We start from the raw sequence: 22,882 nt of genomic DNA, 5'->3' as shown, positions 1-22,882 counted from the left end.
CGATTCTCCTGCCTCAGCCTCCCGAGTAGCTGGGATTACAGGCATGCACCACATGCTGGGCTAATTTTTTGTATTTGTTAGTAGAGCTGAGGTTTCACCATGTTGGCCAGGCTGGTTTCAAACTCCTGACCTCAAGCCTGCCTCAGCCTCCCAAAGTGCTGGGATTATAGGCGTGAGCCACCTCGTCTGGCCAGCAATCAGTTCTCTTTGTCAGCTTTCCTTAGTTGCCTGTGGGACCCTGTCATTCCCTATCTGTGCTCCCATGATCTCTGGAGATGTGTGTGAAAATTGTCTCCTTGGTCTTCAGCCTACTTTACCTCTTATGCTCACAAAAAGGGGACAGAGAGGAGGGAGAGGGATCTAGCAAGATGAAGCCAGCCTGAGAGAGCAGTAAAAACCAGTGATGGCTATTGTGGTTTTGCCCAAATCTTTCCCTTGTGTGAAGGAAGCCTTTGGCAGTGAAGCTTAGAATTAAATACAGGGCAAGCTGAAGCACGGTGAAGCACTCCAACTGCCTTTGCCTTGCAGAGCAGTCCATCATCCGCGAGTATGAGAAGAGCTTGCAGTTTGATGAAAAGTGTCTCAGCATCATGCTGGCTGAGTGGGAGGCAAACCCACTCATCTGTCCTGTATGTACAAAGTAAGAGTTTTGAAAACCTTTTCAGCATTATTCGTTCCCATTCCCCACTCCAAGGTGAGTGGAATCTCCCCTGAGATTTGTTGCCTGAAAAGGTTTGGAGATCCAGTTCTGGTGGCCATGATGCTCTGGGATCCTAATTCTGCTTCTAGGTACAACCTGAGAATCACAAGCGGTGTGGTGGTGTGTCAGTGTGGCCTGTCCATCCCATCTCATGTGAGTGTTCCACACACAGATTTCATGATACTTTTTCCCACACGGATCTACTTTCTTGAAGATCCTCCAGCGCTGGCTCGGAGCCCATTGTGCATATTTCTTCCCAGTTTTATGTTCAGTGGTGTCACATTGGTAGCTTCAAATCGGCCATGGTGAGAATATCTGTGGCATGAAAATTGGCAAACAGTACACATCAGGGCCTTTAGGGCCCTGGAGAGCCACCACTGCTTAAGGTTTTTATGGAGGCCTCAGCTTGGGATTGGAAATGCCTGTATCTGACGTTTCATAAAAATTTTCTATATATGAAGACATACCTAATTCAGAATTTAAGCTTTAGTAATCTTTTATTTATTTATTTATTTATTTATTTTTGAAACAGTCTTACTCTGTCACCCGGGCTGGAGTACAGTGGCATGATTTCGGCTCACTGCAACCTCTGCCTTGCGGATTCAAGTCATTCTCCTGCCTCAGCCTCTCAAGTAGCTGGGATTACAGGTGCCTGCCACCACGCCCGGCTAATTTTTTTTATTTTTTATTTTTTAGTAGAGATGGGGTTTCACCATCTTGGCCAGGCTGGTCTCGAACTCCTGACCTTGTGATCCACCTGCCTCAGCCTCCCAAAGTGCCGGGATTACAGGCATCAGTCACTGTGCCCGGCCTTCAGTAATCTTAAAATACAGAAAGAGCCCTTTTATCTGGCATGATGGGGACTGCAAGTTTGCCAGTTAATTAAGCAATTGATTAAAGAGGCAAATTATAAAAATAAAATGTTTTATGGTAAGTTTCAAAAACATACATTTATTTGCCAGCCTTTGAGTGGGGCCCTGCTGATTGGAGAGCTGAGTCACCTGTTTTATTTTTTATTTTATTTGAGATAGAATCTCACTCTGTCACCCAGGCTGGAGTGCAGTGGTGAGATCTCTGCTCACTGCAACCTCCGCCTCCCGAGTTCAAGCGAATCTCCTGTCTCAGCCTCCTGAGTAGCTGGGATTACAGGCACACGCCACGACACCTGGCTGATTTTTGTATTTTTAGTAGAGACGGGGTTTCACCATGTTGGTCACGCTGGTCTCAACTCCTGACCTCAAGTTATCCGCCCGCCTCGGCCTCCCGAAGTGTTGGGATTACAGACATGAGCCACTGTGCCTGGCCGAGTCACCTTTTTTACATAAACAACTCTTATAATACACAGTCCAGAGTTTACGATTTTAATTCTGTAAAGTGGATCAAGAAGCTGAGTATGCAACTTTGGAATTTTTCTCCCCCATCTTTGACCTAATTCTATAGCTCTTTTTCTTTCTTTCTTTTTTTATTTTTATTTTTTTAAAGCAGCTCATCTTTTTGAGTGTTTCCTAAACTTTCCACTTATAAAAATAACACTTCATGGTTATTCCCTTGTATTATTGATTTACATAATAAGTAATTAGCGTTACTGAGTTACAGTAGCAAGTTCAAGTAACTCAAGCAGACCTGGGAGCATACACTGCTAGTTGTTGGTAAGGATGCACTCAGCTGGTGGGGGCAGAGGCAGAGGGAGGCTGGAAAGTAGCCTACAGCCTCTGAGTGTTCTTTCTGCCATGAGTGGCCATCAGTGTGTTTTACAGCAGTAGAGGGCATTGGTTAATATGGAGAGGCAGTTAAATGGAGATTGGTTAAGAGATCGTGGCACAGTCATGGGCCCGAGTGTCTTTAAGGCTCCAAGGAATCAAGCCGTCACAGTGAGCCACAGTTCTATTGGTTGGCATGAGGAATGAGGATTTTTCCATCTGTTGGCTATCAAGTCACTGAGAGGAGGTTGAACTTTTTTATTTTTTAGTCTTCTGAGTTGACAGAGCAGAAGCTTCGTGCCTGTTTAGAGGGTAGTATAAATGAGCACAGTGCACACTGTCCCCACACACCTGAATTTTCAGTCACTGGAGGAACAGAAGAAAAGTCCAGTCTTCTCATGAGCTGTCTGGTAAGCCTCTCCTGGGACCCAGTCTGTGGTAAGAGGGGCCTGTGGTTGGTTTTATTCCTACCTCGATAGAAATAATGACCTAGAAACAGGTAAATGTTTAATGCAGTTTATTATCTGAGGAATTTACTTCATAGAAAAGTGAAGGTAACAAGTCATTTTGACTCAAAGGCCAGTCAGAAGGGAAGAGGCAGCATAGGATCATGGCAAGAGGATTGGTCTGGGAGTTAGGACGTGTGGCTGCACACCTTCTCCTGATAGATCAGCACGGTGGTTTTGGATTCAGCTGGTCATTTCATAGTCATAACACCCAAATAGGCCATGCTGGCATCACTTTTGCAGAAGGAAACAGGGCAGAAAGTATAGCAGGGCAGCCTTAGGTTTGTCTGTCAGTGGAATTTTCACAGAGGTCCAAGGGCTAGTCGCTAGCCTGAGTGACAACTGAGGTGTGAGGGCTGGGAACAAGCGGGTATGGGAACCACCTGTCCTAGAAGCGTGCTATAGGAACCAGTATCTCTCATAATCCATGTAATCTATCTATCTATATATGTGTACATGTGTGTATATAGATATCATACAAACACACATAAAACCGATATGATATATTTGCTTTTAGATCCCAGGCAGGGGGAGCCTTGGGATTAGGAGCACACTGTACTTCAGGAAGTTCATAGCCATGGCCTTCTACTGGGTGTTTATAGAGTTCTTTCATGGCCCTCTCATTCCAAACGCAGGTAACCTACAGGGGTCATTTTTATTATAAGCAACATTGCCTAGTAACAGCCATTTCACCTTTATCAGGTTTCTTCCATAGGTATTTAATTCTACTCATTCATTAAAAAAACAATGAATTGAGGACTCATTAAAATTGAGAAATACACATCTCTCACGGAGCTCAAGCCTTGGATTGATAATAAGAACAGAATAAACAGGCAGTACCCTGGAGAGCTGTACAGGGAGGGCTTATGGGAGTTCATAGGAGGGTGATCTCCTTTATGGTGACGCCTTCCTGGAGGAGGCATTTAACTTGAAGCGTGGAATCGATCTGGACAGACATGGAGATCTGGCCAGTTGTGGGGGTAGAGCTTAAGTGGAAGATCCCCACATAGAGGAACAAAGCAGAGAAGCAGAAAACTGGAGTGTATACAAAGAGCATCTTATTCTACTTCGCTGGAGCATTAGGTTCATGAGGGAGAGGCTAGTTCCTGTTAGATTCAGAGAAGTGATGTCATCTGGCCAAAATTTTACTACTAATAAGCGATAGAGCTAGTGTTAGACCCCAGGTCTTTGTGCTTCCAGTGCCCCTGCTGTTTCCTGCTCCAGGCTCCGGCCTTGGTGGAAGGAAGCCATTTTCCATCAGCTTGTGTGGAAAGAGACACAGCAGGTGAAAGTTTAAATAAAACACCTCACTACTTCCTGTTGACTACAGGCGTATGTTCCCTTCTGTTCCAGCTCTCCAGCACTGGTTGCAGATGCTCAAATATGCAGTGCTTTCAGGCCTCTGTGTTGTTGTTCATGCTGTTCTGTCTGAATGCCTTTGACTCCTCCCACTACATTTAAGCATCATTTGCACAGATATTTATTGAGCACTACAATATGCCATGTACTTCATTCACCTGATTCCTCACAAGGAATTGGCCAGTCTCAGCCAGGCACAGTGGCTCACACCTGTAATCCCAGCACTTTGGGAGGCTGAGGTGGGCAGATCACCTGAGGTCAGGAGTTCAAGACCAGCCTGGCCAACATGATGAAACCCCATCTGTACTAAAAATACAAAACTTAGCTGGGCATGGCGGTGGGTGCCTGTAATCCCAGCTACTCGGGAGGCTGGGGCAGGAGAATTGCTTGAACCCAGGATGCGGAGGTTGCAGTGAGCTGAGATTGTGCTGCTGTACTCCAGCCTGGGACACAGAGTGAGACACTGTGTCAAAAACAGAATTGGTGGCCGAGTGCGGTGACTCACGCCTGTAATCCCCCCACTTTGGGAGGCTGAGGCGGGTAGACCATCTGAGGTCAGGAGTTCAAGACCAGCCTGGCCAATATGATGAAACCCTGTCTCTACTAAAAATACAAAAAAATTAGGTGTGGTGGCACACGCCTGTAATCCCAGCTACTCGGGAGGCTGAGGCAGGAGAATCGCTTGAACCCGGGAAGCAGAGGTTGCAGTGAGCGGAGATTACGCCACTGCTCTCCAGCCTGGGCAACAAGAGTGAAACTCCATCTCAAAAAACAAAAACCAAACAAAAAAAGAATTGGCCAGCCTGAGAAGTCCGTTCCTTTAGAGTCTGTGTTCCCTTTTTCAACAAACCTAATGAGGGCTGGCAGAGGGGAATTGGCCAGTGTCTCCTTGGACTTCCACCATACCTCATGCCGTGTCATCCATAACAGTGCTGCAGTTACCTGCCCATGTCTGTCCTTGAGGGCATGGGCCATATTTATTTCTACTCCCAGCACTTGGCCTATATTAATAAATACATGCTTAATATGTTTGTACAGATGAGTTAAAGTGGAGGGAGGAGAGTTGAAGAGGGCACAGGTCCGCTGGCTTTGGCTTCTGTCTTAGTAAGCTGAACAGTGAGTCATCTACACAGATTATAATGGTAGCAGAGCTAAAGAGTCTACAGCTCCTCAAGTATGAAAGTCCCCTTGAGTGTGAAAGACCAAATGCTGGCGGGTGGACGAGAAGGGCAATTAAAGGGTAAGCGGAAGATTGGCTAATTGCCAAGTGTACAGCTTCAGCTCAGCATATAATTATGGACCCCAGTTATCCACTCACCTAACCGTCAGTGTCCTGTGGCTCAGAGCAGCAGTGAAGCTAAGTGGGAGGTGAGGTTTGGAAGGTGAGTGCTGTGTAGCAGTCTTGGAGATCATAGTTGTCAGTGCTGGCTCTGGGGCGGACAGGGAGACCATTGTTGGGTAAGTAAGGGGTGAGGGGAGGCGGGGTTCACAGCAAACACGAGAAACACAGCCAGGCGCTGTGGTTCACACCTGTAATCCCAGCACTTAGGAAGGCTGAGGTGGGTGGATCACTTGAGGCTAGGAATTCAAGACCAGCCTGGACAACATGGTGAAACCTGGTCTCTACTAAAAATACAAAAATTAGCTGGGCCTGGTGGCTCGCACCTGTACTCCCAGCTACTCAGTGGGAGGCTGAAGTGGGAGGATGGCTTGCGCTCAGGAGGTGGAGGTTGCAGTGAGCTGAGATGGCGCCATTGCACTCCAGCCTGGGTGACAGCGAGATTGAGCCTCAAAAAAACAAACAAAAAACAAGAAACAGGAGGGGGAAAGACAAAATTGTATTCTGTAGGTTCCGAGTTCAACATTTGGAAAAGTAGACATTTGGAATGCTCTAGTTCCACTAGACCTTTGGTTTTCGCTTAAGGGGGACTCAAGGACCATTGTGTTAGAATTCAGTGAAGTCAGGATGTAGGGAAGCTCAGCACAGATGACTGAGGATGTGTTGGAAAATAGGGATGGGTTACAGAAGATGGCACTATATTACAAGACTTAGGAATATTTTGGATGTGACGGTGCTCAGGTGGTGGTCATGGGATAGAATATGCTAAACCACCTATTAGCAGGGTTATAGTGTCTTTTAGAGAAAGCCAAATATATTACCTGTGAAAGTGGTAAGAAACAAGGGTAACCTATTTATGCCTACTGTTTTGTTAGTGGAACGCTAAGCCTGGGGGAGTTATTGTTCCCTTGCTGCTCAAGGTCATCGCCAAGGTCTGATTTTTCACACAAAAAAATTGCAACCTCTGGCATAAATGGCTTAAGGACAGATGATTCCTTAGCATAGTGGAGGGGCTGAGCCACCAAGGAGTCGGGAGCCAGTTTTACACTCAGGTGCTTACTGATCATATTACAGATCGAGGGGAAGACATGTTTTCTGCCCGTACTGATCATGCATGGTTGGTACCTCCCCTGTGATACGTACCTGCTTCAATCTTGTGTAGACTTGGAGTCTCATGTTCCTGCTGGGCTCTAAAAGCTCCAAGCTACCAAGAGTTTGAACACAATCATACAACCTTTGTGGTCAGTAGTTTCCTGAGGTGAGGATGTTTGATTAGTTCATCTGCAGGATTTGATCTTAGCTTGAAGACTGTTGATGCTGACGGTTTCCAGACAGCTGTTTGAAGGCTGCAGGACAGAGGTCCAGCAAAGCCAAAGAGGGGCAGTTGTCGGTGGCCTTCATGACAAATTACACGACCTAACTAATTCAAACTGGACTCAGGAGACCTCATCTAATGTGTAGCATTCTCATTGATTACAACTTTTAACGATGTATCACATGTCTTTCATGACTAGAATACAATTTAAGCTAATTCTTCTCCTGTTTAAACCTAGGCCTGTGATACCTGGGCTGTGATCCTCTAGAGCCAGCGTGGACTCACATCATTCTACGGGTTGAAGACAACTCACTCCCTGAGGAGCCTTGTACATACAAGCCTTTTATTTATAACTTATTTTGTATTGAAACTTTTAACCGATCCTGAAGGAAAAAAAAACTTTTCCGACATCTGTTCTTGGTCTTTTGTGACGCAGGTTGAAGCGGGAGGAATAGAATAGATACACTGCTTTGGAGGAGATAAACCAATTTTATGTCTATCATGTTATACAAAAATCTAGAAATAATAGATTTGTACAGGAAAAATGATAATAAATGAGAGCGCAAAACATATAATTTAAATTTGGTGTTTTCCCCCATGATATTAGGACGATAATCATTTCAAAGCACATGTCTAGCTTCAGAGTAGGACTTGTTCACTGGCCAGAGCCTGCCATGAAACTAAGGCTTTCAGCGTCTGTCTGCTCTACTGGCTCTTGACAAAACTCTTGAGGTCTTCAAGAAAACTAATGTACTCCTGGTGCTCCAGGGCTGTGCTGAGCTCCACCAACTCATCTGCAAAAGTGTTGTCCACCCCTCGGTCCGCAAGGAAATCCATTAGGTGGTCATATAAGGCCTGCAAAGAACAACATTTACTAGTTTAAAAAAAAAAAAAAAATCTGTAACGAACATTAAAATGTTTCTTTCTCCCCTTGAACTAGGACCCTTCCTTCCAAGGCCCAAAAGGTTCCCTCATCTTATCAAGCACTCACCCAGTCCAAGGAATCTGTGTTGAGCGTGTAATTAGTATCCTTCCATTCAGACTCGCCACTGGACTGAAAGCTAACTTCCCTGATAGAGAAGATGTCACTCTCAGCCTCGTCTTCTTGTCCAACCTGAGAAGAAACAATATTTGGGGAAACTGAAGGGTTCTCCAGGATAAGCCAGACTCATGCGAAGAAAGGGGGCCACTGACAGCATGAAACTGATCAGGTTTTAACCCTCTTCCCTCACTTCCCTCCCCTCTTCCCCCTGCTGGGCTGGTCTAAGCTAGAAAGTCTTTAAATTTATGCTAAAAGGGACAGGAAGTTCCCAAGGGACACGCTGTGCTCCCCAGGGGTGCCAAGGGGCTAGCACTCCATCCTACATACCTCATCCTCTGGATAATGACAGTCCAACACAAGGGCCTTCTTGCCATGATTCTTTATAACTTCAACCACGAAATTGGGAGTTGATGTCAGTTCAGGCTGGGAAAACAAGAAGTCAGTACATGCCACTGCTGGAAGGAGATGGATGCCTGGATCAAGGATCTCTGTTCAGATTTCTCAGAGCCACCATTAGGATGTTATATAGCCATTTTAATAGTCTTATGCCATACTATTCCCAAATGAAGAGCTTGGTCTCACTTCTGTTGGCACCCTGCTTGTTTAAGTAACACACTGGATTTTCAATTAAGAAATCTGGATACCAGCCGCCTCAGCTATGTGCCAATTAACTGAGTTTGTATCAGTTCCTTAACATTCCAAGCCTTTTCCTCCACCCATACACTGCAAAGCTTTCCTAAAGTTTCAAGATTCCAGCTTGACTGTTCCAGGAGTCTTCATAAGGGACCAGGGTCAAAGGCTGGGGAACCTGGCCATCCTTATGGCTGAATAACAGCAGCAGCTTTTCCTCTGATGTGGAGCTCTGGGAGCAGACTGGGTCCAATGTCAGAGAGATGCTAGTTGGGGTTGCTGGGAAAGAAGCACACCAGAGAGCTGTGCCATCCACACCAGGTCATGACCCAACACTGTACTGATGGGTTTTGGGCAGAAGGTCTAGGGACTCTGTGGCCCTCGTACTGGCTGGTTACCAGGCTGGGCACAGCACTTCCTAAAATGTCTGAAGAGTAGACATGATCCAGTTAAAGTCTCTTATGCCCCTGGCATTCTTTTTTTTTTTTTTCCTTCGAGGCAGAGTGTTGCTCTGTTGCCAGGCTGGAGTGCAGTGGTGTGATCTCGGCTCATCGCAACCTCCGCCTCCCAGGTTCAAGCAATTCTGCCTCAGCCTCCTGAGTAGCTGGGACTATAGGTGCCTGCCACCACACCCAACTAAGTTTTGTATTTTTAGTAGAGATGGGGTTTCACCATGTTGGCCAGGATGATCTCGATCTCTTGACCTTGTGATCTGACCCTCTCGGACTCCCAAAGTGCTGGGATTACAGGCTTGAGCCACCACACCTAGCCTGCCCCTGGCATTCTTATCTTGGTTAAATGGCTGTTGTGTATTACCAGCTTGTGACTGATATGTTAAAACATTCCACACATGCAAACACACCAAATGATAACCTCCAATATAAAAAATCTCCCCACAGGCCGGGCGTGGTGGCTCACGCCCATAATCCCGGCACTTTGGGAGGCCAAGGTGGCTGGATCACTTGAGGTCAGGAGTTTGAGGCCAGCCTGGCAACCACGGTGAAACCCTGTCTCTACTAAAAATACAAAAATTAACCAGGTGTGGTGGCACATGTCTGTAATCCCAGCTACTGGGGAGGCTGAGGTGGGGGAATGGCTTGAACGTGGGAGGTGGAAGCTGCAGTGGGCAGAGATCGTGCCACTGCACTCCAGCCTGGGCAATGGAGCGAGACCTTCTCTCAAAAACAACAAAACTCCCTATCATGGGAAAGGCTGAGAACATTTCATTTCCTTTCCAGCCAAACCACTAAGCCTGAGCTGGCAGACAGCAACGTATTTTGCCCCTGGGAAAAGGAAGAGGGCCACAGTCCTGTTAAAGCTGGCCAGAAACCACTGATTCCTCCTGCCTCAGCCTCCTGCATAGCTGGAACCACAGTCGTGCCACCATACCCAGCTAATTTGTGTTTTTTTAAACTTTCATAGAGGCAGGGTCTTGCCATGTTACTCAGGCTGGTCCTCCTGGCCTCAAGGGATCTTTCTACCTTGCCCTCCCAAAGTGCTGGGATTCAGGCGTGAGCCACGCACCTGGCCTTAGAGGAAAAAAAATTTTTTTTTTTTTTTGAAAGAGCAAAGAAAAACGCTCCTTCTTTAAGTCCCAGGGACAGCCTGTCACAACTGAGGTAAAAGCTGATCATAGTGTTAAAGCTTACCTCCTGTTCTTCAACCTTCTGCCCTTGCCTGGGTTCCTCCTCCCCATCCAATGTTGGTGGGATGCTGTTGTTAATGTTGAAAGTGACAGTGATTCTAAAAGGGCAAGAGAAAACATAACAAAGGCATCATTTTAACTGAGTAGGTTAACACACAAACAGGGAGGTCTGCTACAGTTACAAAGGTGTACTGAAATAATGTCTATCCTAGCTGGCTGAATTATATGCAGAACTTCAAACAAGGCTGGTGCCTACATCCAGTCCTGAGTGATTCAGCAGGTCTCAAGTGTGCCTACCATGTACCAGCTGCTGGAAGCCAAAGCTGGCCTCAGCTTATCTCAGCCAAACAAGTCATGCATGGGTTACTCCCAACAGGGCCAGTACCCCAGGGCTCACTGCCATGTGTTGACTGGGCATCTCATGGCCACAGCCAGCTGACACTGCCCACCCTGGTCTTCCAAGGAACCCTTGGTAAAAGTAAGGACCTGGGAGGCTGGTGAGATGGAAGAGAAGCCCCTTTAAGAGCCTTTCCCCATAAGAAAATTTGCCCTGCAAGGAAAGGAAGAAGGAGCAATGGAGGGTTGCATCTGTTAAACACGGAGAGCAGCCCTGGCCTCGGGAAGGGGATGCCTCACAAAGAAAAAAACGGCTGTAGTAGACAGTCATCCTTCAGAGTACTTGTGGGAAGTTTTATCATCACAAAGCAGGCCAGAGACACCAACTAGTGACAATTTTAAGGTGCAAGAATCCACACCTGACAAATCATGTCCCAAAGTTTGAGTCAAAATTCCTGGGAGATAAAGTTTAGAACCAGAACTGCTGGACTATGCAACTCTGGCAGGCACCGTTCCATACAAGTTCCATGAAGTACTGCCCCCTCGACTTGTGCTAACTAGCTGCTTTGCCAGGAAGTCACCTTTCCATAGTAACAGAGGCAGTCTGAGGTTGACACAATCTGTCTGATTCCAACTGTGCTGACCAAGCTGAGCTCCTGGGCACAGAAATGGAATGATGTTCATCAGAGCATTATTTTTAATGGCCCCCAAATAGCTATGAAAACCTTGTGCAAATGGTTTTTAGGTGAGATTACAGAAGACACAATTGACCTGTGTAGGGAAAAACCACACTACACAATAGCCAAGAGAATTGGTACCCTACTTCACATCATACTCAAAATGAATCACAGACCTCAACTAAGAGCTAAAACTAGAAAACTCTGAAAAAATTAAGGCATAAATCTTCACAACCTTGGGCGAGGCAGTGGTTTCTTAGATGTGACACTAAAAAAAGCACAAGCAACCAAAAAAATAGGTAAACTGAACTTCCTCAAAATCAGAAACTTTTGTGTCAGAGGGCATTACAAAGAAAGTGAAAAGAAAACCCACAAGATGGGGAACAATACTTGCAAATCATTAATTTGGTAAGATCACTATACCCAGAAAAACTAAAGAATTCTTTTTTTTTTTGAGACAGAGTCTCACTCTGTCGCCCAGGCTGGAGTGCAGTGACGTGATCTCGGCTCACTGCAACCTCTGCCTCTGGGCTTCATGCCATTCTCCTGCCTCAGCCTCCCGAGTAGCTGGGACTACAGGCGCCCGCCACTATACCTGGCTAATTTTTTGTATTTTTAGTAGAGACGGGGTTTCACTGTGTTACCCAGGATGGTCTTGATCTCCTGACCTCGTGATCCGCCTGCCTCGGCCTCCCAAAGTGCTAGGATTACAGGTGTGAGCCACCGTGCCCGGTCAAAACTAAAGAACTCTTACAACCCAACAATTAAAAATGTAAACAGGCTGGGCAGGGTGGCTCACACCTGTAATCACAGCACTCTGGGAGACTGAGGAGGGCAGATCACAAGGTCAGGAGTTTGAAACCAGCCTGGCCAACATAGTGAAACCCCATCTCTACTAAAAATACAAAAATTAACTGGACGCATGCCTGTAATCTCAGCTACTCAGGAGGCTGAAGCAGGAGAACTGTCCGAATCCGGGAGGCAGAGGCTACAGTGAGCCAAGATCGTGCCACTGCACTCCATCCTGGGTAATAGCAAGACTCCGTGGGGTGGGGAGGAAGCTACAAATTGTATGATTCCATTTATATGAAATGTCCAAAAGAGGCAATCCATAAAGTAGCTTAGTGATTACCTGGGGTGGCTAGAGGGAGGAATAATGAGTGACTGCTAATAGGTATTGGCAACTGATGCATAATTCTGTGAGGACTAAGAACCACTTAATTTAATAAACTTCAATAAATGAGTAAATTTTATGCCATATAAATTAAATCACATTAAAGCTGTGATTTTAAAAAAGAATTATATATACATCATAAGGTCAATCATAAAGAAAATTCAATTTATTTATTTATTTATTTATTTATTATTTTTTTGAGATGGAGTCTTGCTCTGTCCCTCAGGCTGGAGTACAGTGGCACCATCTCGGCTCACTGAAACCCGGGGGTTCAAGCGATTCTCCTGCCTCAGCCTCCTGAGTAGCTGGGACTACAGGCACTTGCCACCACACCCTGTTAAAATTTTTAGTAGAGACAGGGTTTCAGTGTTAGCCAGGATGTTCCCGATCTCCTGACCTCATGATCTGCCGTCTCTGCCTCCCAAAGTGCTGGGATTACAGGCGTGAGCCACCACACCCAGCCTCAATTTAAAAATCTGGAAGATGACAAATGTTTATCTGTGTAATGAGATTATGGATGACTATAATGCAGAAAAGTGTAAACACTAACAGTTTAGGAGAACGTGGGGCACCTGACTTAGGTCACAAACTCCCCGCCTCTGATGGCAGCCCTTACTACAGTGGAACCCCATCCTGTTACATATAAGTTACATGCCTTGCATTTTCACCCATGCTAAACATTAGAGAGAGCAGGGTGCTACTGTATCAGGGCTGTAAATCAGAGATCAAACTGATTCTGTCAGTACTTTTTTGCGCTACATTTTTGTCTCCTTAGTAACCAGCCCACAGCAAATTTGTGTTCAGTGAATGGACTGAACACAATTGAATCCTTCACTCTCTTGAAAACCATTTATCCACACCTGAACTCAAGGCTCTTCTAGGGATGACCCAGGACGGGTCTTGCAAGGTTAAGGGAGTCGGTGCCCTGGGATCCCCAGACCAGTACTTACTTTTCCCCGGCAACTTTCCGCACTAATTTCGCTTCTGTCCCATTCAGTTCCAGCTCCCAACCTCCAGACATCTTAGGGAGGGTTTTATGCTTCTGGATTTTTCTTTCCTCCTTAATTTCATCCTTCAGGAAATCAACAAAAGCTTTGTCTCCTAGAAAAGAAATCCATATACATAAAAAGGAAAGCCAGTTAGTCTAAAACATAAAACTATTACCCTGGTTATCGCAGCCAGAAACCTGGACTATTTCTAATCTCTCTGCTATTACAGTTACTCTAGAAGCCTCAGTTTCCTTATCTGTAAAAATACCATAATATTAGTGGGAAGCTGAGCCTGATGCTGGAAAAGTGATTTCCAACAATGAACGCATTACCCCTTTCCGCTATAAAGCAGAAGAATTTCCGATCATCCTCTTCCACTTGCCAAACGATAGTTGTATCGTATGCTATTTTCAAACACGACCTTGGGCTTTCCCAAAAGTCCACTTTCGAGAGAATAAGACTAAGGATAAAGGTACCCTCTAGTATTTAATTTTATTCACCTCCTACCAACAGAAAATGAAACTGGTGGATAGGGGAGGTGGGGGGAATATGATCACACGTGGGTTTAACCCGCTGGTTGCCAATCAATGGAAAAATGTCCCAGACCTCGGAGGTCGGCTGCAGGCCCCATTCCTGGTCTTTTTCCCTCCGTGAACCGCAAACCACACCCCTGGCCCGCGTGCGCGACCCTCACCTTCAGTGTGCAGCAAGCCGCAGCCACAGTCACAGGCGCAGGGTCCTCGAGGCCGCAGGAGGCCCGGCCGCCGCTCGGAACCTGCGCGCACGCTGAGCAGCCCGAAGGGCCGGGCGCACAGCCGGGGCGCCGGCTGCAGGAGCTGCCGGAAAGGCGAGGCGGGCGCGGCAGCGCGGAGGCTGGGGACGGCGGAGCCCAGCACACGGGGCACGCAGCGCAGCAGAGGTAGCATCGCGGAATCCACTGCGAACACGTGCAGATGCAAAGGACAACCCAGGCCCAAGTGCCCCGCGACCTAGCGCGCCGCCGGAAGCCCCGCCCCTGCCCGGAAGCGCTTCCCGCGCCGGCGCACTGAGGACCTAAGGACCCAGGCGGAATCGCGCCCTCTGCTGGAGACCTCCGGTGCAGCCCGGGAAGCCTCGAATCCGGTTTCCGGAGCCTTCTTGCTGCGCTGGCCTGAGTCCGCTGTCCGAAGCTGTTTAATTCTTTCTAGTGGCCGCTTCCACCTACTGTTTTCAAGGCACGCCAGGCTTTTGGGCTGCGTGGAATGCACTCTTGTCTTTCCCCAGCTCTCACCAGCCCCTTACACGGTCACTTTCCTCTAGGAGGCTGTGGTGTTATATTATGTATTTATTGGTTTTCATCCCCAGTTACAGTTACGGTTTTCGCCCCCAGTTACAGTTACAGTGTTCTGTGATAATGTTGGGTGTGTTAGGCCTCAGGAAACAGACTCTCACTCTCCCCTTCTCCTGCCCTCCTTTCACCCGCCCCAATGCAGGACTCTAATCTCCCACATTTCTGATTATGGGTCTTAAGTCCCTTCCCAGAGAAGGTCCCACCCTATACCCTGGGGGAAGGGATGCTGATGTCCAGAAGCTTCCACCCATGAGGACAGGGTTTGCAGAGCCTCTGATAGCTGAATACGTGGAGGTTGCTGGAGGGTGGTGGCCCAGGGACGGCGAGGAAGCTCGGAGCTTCTTCCCCACTGCCCACCCTGCTCATCTCCTCATCTGTATCCTTGGTAATATCCTTCATATGAAACCGGTAAAAGTGTTTCCCTGAGTTCTGTGAGCTGCTCCAGTGAGTTAATACAACCCAAAGATGGGGGTCGTGGGAACCCCCACTTGAAGCGGGCTGGTCGGAAGTTTCAGAGGCCCAGACTTGCCATTGCTGTCTGAAGGTCCGGGCGGTCTTGGGGACTGAGCCCTCAACCTATGGGATCTGACACTGTCTCATGGGATCTGACACTGTCTCCAGGTAGATAATGTTGGGATTGAATTGGAGGACACCCTGCTGGTGTCTGCTGCTTAGTGTGGAGGGAAAAAACCCAAACCTTTGGTCACAGAACTCTTCTGTGCTGATTGTTGTAAGAGCAAAGGAAAAAGTCAGGGTTTTCCTGAGAGGCCTTCCTAGAACCTCCTTTTTCCCATCAGCTTAGAACTCATGCTTGTGCGCACCCAGCCCTTAGGCTTCATTCTCTTTTCAACAGAAACCTCCTGGCATTGCTGGTTTTAACCAGGTTAAACCCAACCAGACTGTGACATCCTGAAGGGCAGGATCCATGAGTAATTTCTGTGACCTTCCCTCTCTGCACCTCTGACCCTGCATCCAAGTTCTAATGGAACATCATTTTTCTGGGGACAAGAAGCCGGCTTGTATCATTTAGATAGGTCCAGAAGCTTCCATAAAAACCCAAGGACAGGGTTTGGAGAGCCTCTGATAGCTGAATACACAGAGGTTCCTGGAGGGTGGTGGCCCAGGGAGGGCGTGGCAGCTCGGAGCTTCTTCCCTATTCCCCACCCTGCTCATCTCCATCTGTATCCTTGGTCATATCTTTTATACGAAACTGGTAAAAGTGTTTCCCTGAGTTGTGTGAGCTGCTCCACTAAATTCATATAACCCAGAGATGGGGTTCAGATTTAGATTAAGAACCAACAATCCTACCTTCCCAGGATATACAGGACATACAAGCTACTAAGAAGGTATGTCTTACTAACTCATGATAAGACTAACACTTAATATTTTCTAAATAATTTTCTATGAATAATGGAAAAGAGACCCAAGAAACAAGCCATACACATCATATACAAGATTCATTTTTAATGGATTTGATCGTCAAGTGCAAATTTGAGCATTATTTACAGGAGCTTTCTGTAGAGGTATTTCTGTTCAAATAAAACCAGACTCTCAAAATACAACATACGCCTGAACCTACTTGATTTTTTTCCCCCTCCCTCTAGTTACCAAGGAATATCGTATCTCAGATGCATGGCCTGCTATCACACTGGTCTTTAAAGAAAATAAAAAAATGCATGGCCATAGTTCCAGGCAGTTCCTGGTAGCTGGATTTAGTGGATTTATATGACAGTACGGTACTTCATCAGTTTTACCCACAGGGCAAAACTCGCCTCCATTCAGGCATCTCTTTACAACTGGCAGCAATGCAGCATTAAAGGTTTGTAGCGGGACCTGCTGTTTGCAGTCCTGCCCCTTGTCGTGTTACTCTGGGTGTTGCATACTCCATGATTACTAGGAGACAAACACCTGAGGCATGCGATCTGCTTGGAGTGCATCTATTTACATGAAGCTGCTCACGGGAGCTGGTGACTCTTCCAGATACGGGTTTCGTAGGTTGGCAAAGAGGTATCATACCATCAGATTTTACCAATTGAAGAAGAGTAGCTGAAGGTTATATTGCAATGTTATTGTGAAACATTTAACTTTCTTAAGTGTAAAGTGTACTATCCCTTGCAGCTCAATAGAAACAACGATGTATTTCTTTGTAGTAATATGTGGAGTCAGAATGGGTTGTCCAATCTGGTTTAATCCCTGAGCAGCTATGTTAAAAGTTAACTTTTTTAAAAAGCCCAATAAAAAACTAAATACTGTATTAAAACTCTACCACAATGTTACAGTGATAAACATATTTCTGTACAGAAACATTAAAGCTACTTAGAAGCTGTTTACATCCTTTGCCTCTCAGAAAAAAAAATAGACATTTCTGGAAACTGTTCAGGTACTTACGCTGGACATAAATTACCCCAAGTTTTTTCTTTTTTTTCTGAGACAGTCTCGCACTGTCGGCCAGGCTGGAATGCAGTGGCGCAATCTTGGCTCACTGCAAACTCTGCCTCCCAAGTTCAAGCAATTCTTGTGCCTCAGCCTCCTGGGTAGCTGGGATTACAGGCGTGTGCCACCACACCCAGCTAAGTTTTGTATTTTTCGTAGAGACGGGGTTTTGCCATGTTGGCAAGGCTGGTCTTGAACTTCTCAAGCGATCCACCCACCTTGGCCTCCCATCCCAATGCTGGGATTACAGGCATGAGGTGATCTGCCTACCTCGGCCTCCCAAAGTGCTGGGATTACAGGTGTGAGCCACCGCACCCAGCCACCCCACAATTTTTTTTTTTTTTTTTTTTTTTTACCAGCACTATGAATGATTTATTAAAAACACAATACTTTTTCTTACCAAGTAGGACGAAACATCCTAATCCCCTACTGCAAAAAAAAAAAACTGTGGGAAACTTTTCAGAAAGTCAGCCATGGTAACAAGTCAGTAAGTGGAAGAACTGGTTCAAAGTTTAAGAATTCAGTAAGATAAGGTATCTAGGAGCTGTCAGATCTCATTTTGCCCACATATAACCATTTCTGACAGAGCCCTAAACACTGAGAGCTTGACTGCGCAGGACCGTGGCTAGCGTTGGAAATAAAGACTCAGCTGGACTTGACATCCCCAACTCCGGACAGATGGGACCCTGGGATGGGGCTGTTCCCTCAGGCCACAGCTTCCAGAAACAGACCGTCCGTGATCTCTGAAGAGCCTCTTGGGCAGTTTGGCCCCTGGTTATAACTAGGATTCATTCAGTAAGAAATGACAAGACACCCACAGATGTATTTGGACCAAGTAAGCACAATAGAAGAGCCAAAGCTCGACGACTTCTAGGACAGAACATTGTCTGGGGTAAGATTACTGGCTTCTGATAATTAAATAGCTAAGAGGAACAGTGAGTGCCTTTTCTCTGCTCGGAATGTCAGAACAGGAAGAGACTGTGGAGACCTCCAATTCCCTCTGACAATGAGGCTTAGAGGGAGGTGCCTAGCAGTCAGAAAGCAGCAAAGCCAGACTGTCCCCAAGTCCCTACGAAGAAGGAAAAAATATCATAGCACATTAATAAGACGCAAGAGTAAGTGCTACAGCTCCAGCTCTTTTCGAATTCGTCCAGCAGGCCTTCCAGTCTTCACTGAACCGCCCCCCACCCACACACCGAGAAAGATACAAGAATGCAAGCCCAGATGTGGTGTGGTCTCTGGCATAAGCCAACGTTCTCTGGGTTCTATGTACCCCTCTCCCCTCCCCACCCCCACCTCTGACCAGGGGCTCTGCCCAAAAAGAAACAGCTGAAATGGTACAGAGTCACACCTCATGCCCATATGTTCGCTGGTGCCCAGTTAGAGAGAAAAATGGCAACTGTGTATGTGGGAGTCACCTACACACACAAAACACTGAAAGGCCAGTTTCCCATGTCTATGTGTGACAGGATTGAGAAGGTATAAATCAGCCTTCACCCAGGAAGCTTACATGTCTCCTGAAAGCATGACAGGGTCATGCACCAACAGGGTCACATACCGAGGACCAGGAGGCTCCTTTACTGGTCTCTGCTTGGAGACAGACACAGAGCGGTCCACCTCTAGACATAAGTGTTCAGTAGGGATCGCCATCCCAGGAGGTACGAGATAACAGCACCTCCCTCTGGAAACTTCTACAGAAGTCAGTTGTGTTTTCTATTTTAAAACTGCATACAGATAGACGTTAAACAAGAACCAAGGGCAACATCCAAGCTCCGCAACCTCCTGTGGCCCTTCCAGAAAATTGCCCTCAGTCACAAGAACTTGGGATGTTGCTGTACCTAATTCACATCACGTGGAAAGCAGCAACATTCAGCCTAATGGCTCCCAACTCCCTGTATGTGTGGCGTGCTCCAGGCATAGTTCTGGGTACCTTCCATTCATTTTCTCTAAACTTTATGAACCCAATTTTATAAGGATTATTATTATTGCTCCCATTTGGCAGATGAGAAAACTGAGGCTCAGGCGTTAATTAAGTCAAAGTCACCCAGTAAGAACCAGAAGCATAATTTTGAAGCTTCCAGGTACAAATGATATGTCCATGTCTACATGGGTCAGTCCTAGGAGGTGAAGCAAAGATGCTTTCAAGCCCCTGGAAGTCAGGCATGCTCAGCTGACTCCAAGGCTTCTCTAAGCGCCACCCTGGAAGGCTGCTGTGAGGACGACTGGAGTCCAGCTCCCAGGGACCAGTGATTCTGGTGGCATCCTGGCATCCTGGGGCGGCTCAGTTTCTGGCGGTTCTCAGCTTCCTCCTAAAGTATTCAGGGGCAGCCTCGTACAGCCACTCTGCATCCACGACGCAGAGGTCCCGCATGTAGCACTTGTTGGTGTAGAGCAGCTCGGTGTACACGACGCAGGCCGGCTTGCAGTGGAAGAGGACGGATGACGGGTGGATGGCCACCGGCTGGTGGGTGTCCGTGGTGGCATAGGTGCCGTCTGGCTGAAGCTCGGCGGTGCTCATGAAGAGGCTGTGAGCCAGGCAGCGGCGGATGCTCTCCATGTCTCCTCGGGATGACACGATTGGCATTGACATCTGTTTCGGGAGAAAGCGAGGAATGGAGCCGACCCCAAACACTGGTCAGCACTACGCAGTGTGTTGGGGAAACTGGACCCACCAGGGCAAATGCAGCCCGCACTGTGAGCCTAACAAAGTGGATTCTGACATTCAGAGGTGGTCACCAAGCATCAGCAAGGTCAGGGGAAGAAGGCCCAGCTGGAGGAGGGCGGACCAGAAACAGGGAAACTACTGCCTGCGAAGGCAGGGCTGGGAGGGAGGCGCTCACGTTAGCCACCAGACCACAGGCAGGCTGCGTGACCCACCCCTCACCTAAATTCCATCAGGACACCCAGAAAGGAAAGGCCCTTCCCTCTCGCTTTGACCATCTCACCATCTCCTCACGCCGATTCGTCTCACATGCTGCTGCCAGGCTCATCTACCTAAAGCACGGCCCAAACCACTCTCCATCCACTCACACGCCTTCAACACTGTCTCTATCGCTCCTTGCAAAACAATGCAAAGTTCCCGAGGTGGAGCCACGAAGGAGCCGCCCTGAGCCGCTCCCCGGTCTTTCCTCTCACCGCACTTTTTCTTTTTCTTTCTTTTCTTTTTCTGAGGCTGAGTCTCGCTCTGTCGCCCAGGCTGCAATGCAGCGGCGCGATCTCAGCTCCCTGCAACCTCCACCTCCCAGGTTCAAGCGATTCTCCTGCCTTACTTAGCCTCCCAAGTAGCTGGGATTACAGGCGCCCGCCACCGTGCCTGGCTAATTTTTGTATTTTTAGTAGAAACGGGGTTTCACCATGTTGGTCAGGCTGGTCTCGAACCCCTGACCTCAAGCGATCTGCGCGCCTTGGCCTCCCGAAGTGCTGGGATTCCAGACGTGAGCCACCGCGCCCAGCCTCACCACTCTTCTTTAGACACTCCACGGTTCCCCATAGTTGGCTGCCTTCTCTTTCCTCGCCCCGTTTTCATGATTCCTATCTCTGTGCCTTCACATTTGCGGCTCTTAGTAGAAATGCTGCCTTTGTCTCATCAGAGGAAATGTCAGTCACCAGTCAATGTCCTTGTTCTACTGCTCTTGATGAGCGGGTCATGTAACCTACGCCCCTGGGCACAGATGAACAAACCAGTGGTACACACTCGCTGGACCTAAGCTGGCCAGCTTCTCTCTTCCAGGCATCTGTTAGGTTTGAAACTGGAAAACTTGTCAATCTCTGCTGGGCTCTTGAGAGGAGGGGCCATGCAGAGCAATCACTTCCATGTGGAGGTAAAGGGGGGAAGAGGGAAGGACGCACGCAGAGGGTACTCGAAGCAGGAGAAGCAGCAGGTCCAGAGAAAGCAGCGGCCCTGGCTCCTGCAGGCTTTTTCTAGTTCCTGTGACTCTATTTCCTGCCTATAGGTTCTCAGAAATACCTTTCGATCCTTGGAAAAATCTTTCTTTTGTCCTTTATGATGGCTCAAGGGTTTCTGTTGTTGTTGACCATCAGCCGATCTATGCCTGAAGAAGATACTTTTTTTTGAAGAGACAGGGTCTCACTCTGTTGCCCAGGCTGGAGTGCAGTGGCGCGATCCCGGCTCGCTGCAACCTCTGCCTCCTGGGTTCAAGCGATTCTTGTGCCTCAGCCTCCTGAGGAGCTGGGATTACAGGCATGCACCACCACGCTCGGCTGATTTTTGTATTTTTAGCAGAGATGGGGTTTCGCCATGTTGGTCAGGCTGATTTCAAACTCGTGGCCTCAAGCAATCCACCTGCCTGGGCCTTCCAAAGTGCTGGGACTAGAGGCATAAGCCAGCCACCATACCTGGCCTGGAAGATACTCTTTTATCTCCTTATCTGTCAAGATCTAGCTCAGTCGTCACCACCTCCAGGAAGCCCCAGAGGCTAAGTGGTGGTCTCTCCTTCCAGACTATCAGCTTTACCACTCACTGGCTGAGTGATTTGGGGCAAACTATTTAACCTGATTAGGCTTAGTTTCATCCTTTGTAAAATGGGAATAACAACAGAATCAGTCTTATAGGTTGAAAAGAGGATTTTATCATTTGGGTTAAGGTCTGAGTTAAAAAAGATAAAAAAAAAGAAAAGAAATGAGGAGTTTAAATAAGGAATCACATAAAAAGTATTCAGAGTGGTTACTTTAATCTGATGGCCTCCTGGCGTGAGTGTATGTACGTCAGGTCACCGTCTAGATTATTACTTAGTTACTGAGCAGGCATGCCTGTAAAGTCTCAGGACCTTGGCCAGTGCCTGGCATATAATGAGAGGTATCCCTGGCCACTACAGAGTCCTAAATCCAGAACTAATAGAGAAGTGCCATTTCTACCGTCAGTAATTGAGAAAACTTACAAAGCCAAGAGACAGACTGGCAGGAAACTGTTCAAATACAAAAGCAATTTGAAAAAATGTGTGAAAGACCGAATACAACAGGCTACTAAGAGAAGAAACAGCTCTAGTGCTAACTACAGGCCGTTGGCATCAGACACAGGCCTGGGTACGGGCTGTGACTGTCTCCCAGGAGTGTCCGCACTGAGGGGGCACAAGGCATTCGCCACAGAGTGCCTGTGACGACAGCAAAAACACGGACACTGTCTCAGTGATCAACAGCAAAAGAACACTCACGAGACCCTCTACCTCTGACATAAAATGTGGAGTGTCATGCAAGCATTAAATATACCACGACAGGCCTTTCAAACACCGTGTACTCTAAGAGGGAATAAAAAGCTAATATAAAACTTCGTGGGTCAGGCACGGTGGCTCACGCCCGGAATCCCAGCAATTTGGGAGGCCGAGGCGGGTGGATCGCCTGAGGTCAGGAGCTCAAGACCGGCCTGGCCAACACAGTGAAACCCCATCTCTACTAAAAATACAAAAAATTAGGCTGGGAGTGGTGGCTCACGCCTGTAATCCCAGCACTTTGGGAGGTCAAGACCATCCTGGCTAACACGGTGAAACCTTAACTCTACTAAAAATACAAAAAAATTGGCCAGGCGTGGTGGCTCACGCCTATAATCCCAGCACTTTACCTCGTCTCTACTAAAAATACAAAACATTAGCTGGGCGTGGTGGGTCACACCTGTAGTCCCAGCTCCTTGGGAGGCTGAGGCAGGAGAATTGCTTGAACCCAGGAGGCGGAGGTTGTGGTGAGCCAAGATCGT

The 22,882-nt window shown here is 47.4% G+C and overlaps 3 protein-coding genes across 6 annotated transcripts in view; 1 reads left to right on the top strand and 2 right to left on the bottom strand.

Moving 5' to 3' along the window:
* Positions 1-7,329, top strand: part of RPAIN (RPA interacting protein) — a 27,747-nt gene extending 20,418 nt beyond the window's left edge. Inside the window, exons 3-6 of one of the 3 annotated variants that reach the window (XM_011994688.1) lie at positions 529-640; positions 790-853; positions 2,670-2,810; positions 7,158-7,329. In XM_011994688.1, coding sequence (XP_011850078.1) covers positions 529-640; positions 790-853; positions 2,670-2,810; positions 7,158-7,187 — 347 coding nt within the window. In that variant the 3' untranslated portion in view covers positions 7,188-7,329. Of the gene's footprint in view, positions 1-528; positions 641-789; positions 854-2,669; positions 3,248-7,157 lie in introns of those variants that run through there. The other 2 variants (XM_011994689.1, XM_011994686.1) reach the window with 2 other exon arrangements.
* A 59-nt stretch (positions 7,330-7,388) lies between these two features.
* C1QBP (complement component 1, q subcomponent binding protein) lies at positions 7,389-14,445 on the bottom strand. Its single transcript, XM_011994690.1, has 6 exons — positions 14,107-14,445; positions 13,374-13,524; positions 10,241-10,334; positions 8,289-8,384; positions 7,911-8,033; positions 7,389-7,774 (listed from the first exon to the last, which is right to left on the bottom strand). Exons 1-6 carry the CDS (start codon positions 14,336-14,338, stop codon positions 7,625-7,627), a joined length of 846 nt encoding a protein of 281 aa, XP_011850080.1. The 5' UTR covers positions 14,339-14,445; the 3' UTR covers positions 7,389-7,624.
* A 1,741-nt stretch (positions 14,446-16,186) lies between these two features.
* Positions 16,187-22,882, bottom strand: part of DHX33 (DEAH (Asp-Glu-Ala-His) box polypeptide 33) — a 28,287-nt gene continuing 21,591 nt past the window's right edge. For both annotated transcript variants that reach the window (XM_011994684.1, XM_011994683.1), the window contains one exon: positions 16,187-19,765. In XM_011994684.1, coding sequence (XP_011850074.1) covers positions 19,457-19,765 — 309 coding nt within the window. In that variant the 3' untranslated portion in view covers positions 16,187-19,456. The remainder of the gene's footprint in view (positions 19,766-22,882) is intronic.

This window comes from Mandrillus leucophaeus, unplaced genomic scaffold (genome assembly GCF_000951045.1).
Source record: "Mandrillus leucophaeus isolate KB7577 unplaced genomic scaffold, Mleu.le_1.0 Scaffold46, whole genome shotgun sequence".
Classification (NCBI taxonomy): Eukaryota; Metazoa; Chordata; class Mammalia; order Primates; family Cercopithecidae; genus Mandrillus; species Mandrillus leucophaeus.
Note: the sequence above shows the minus strand (reverse complement) of the source record. Positions and strands in the feature narration are given on the sequence as shown.

Coding starts and splice junctions, on each gene's coding strand:
- C1QBP (XM_011994690.1), bottom strand. CDS start 14,338: ATGCTACCTCTGCTGCGCTGCGTGCCCCGTGTGCTGGGCTCCGCCGTC. Junction 13,525..14,106: donor CGGCTTGCTGCACACTGAAG/GTGAGGGTCGCG, acceptor TTTCTTTTCTAG/GAGACAAAGCTTTTGTTGAT. Junction 10,335..13,373: donor CGGAAAGTTGCCGGGGAAAA/GTAAGTACTGGT, acceptor TTGCCCTTTTAG/AATCACTGTCACTTTCAACA.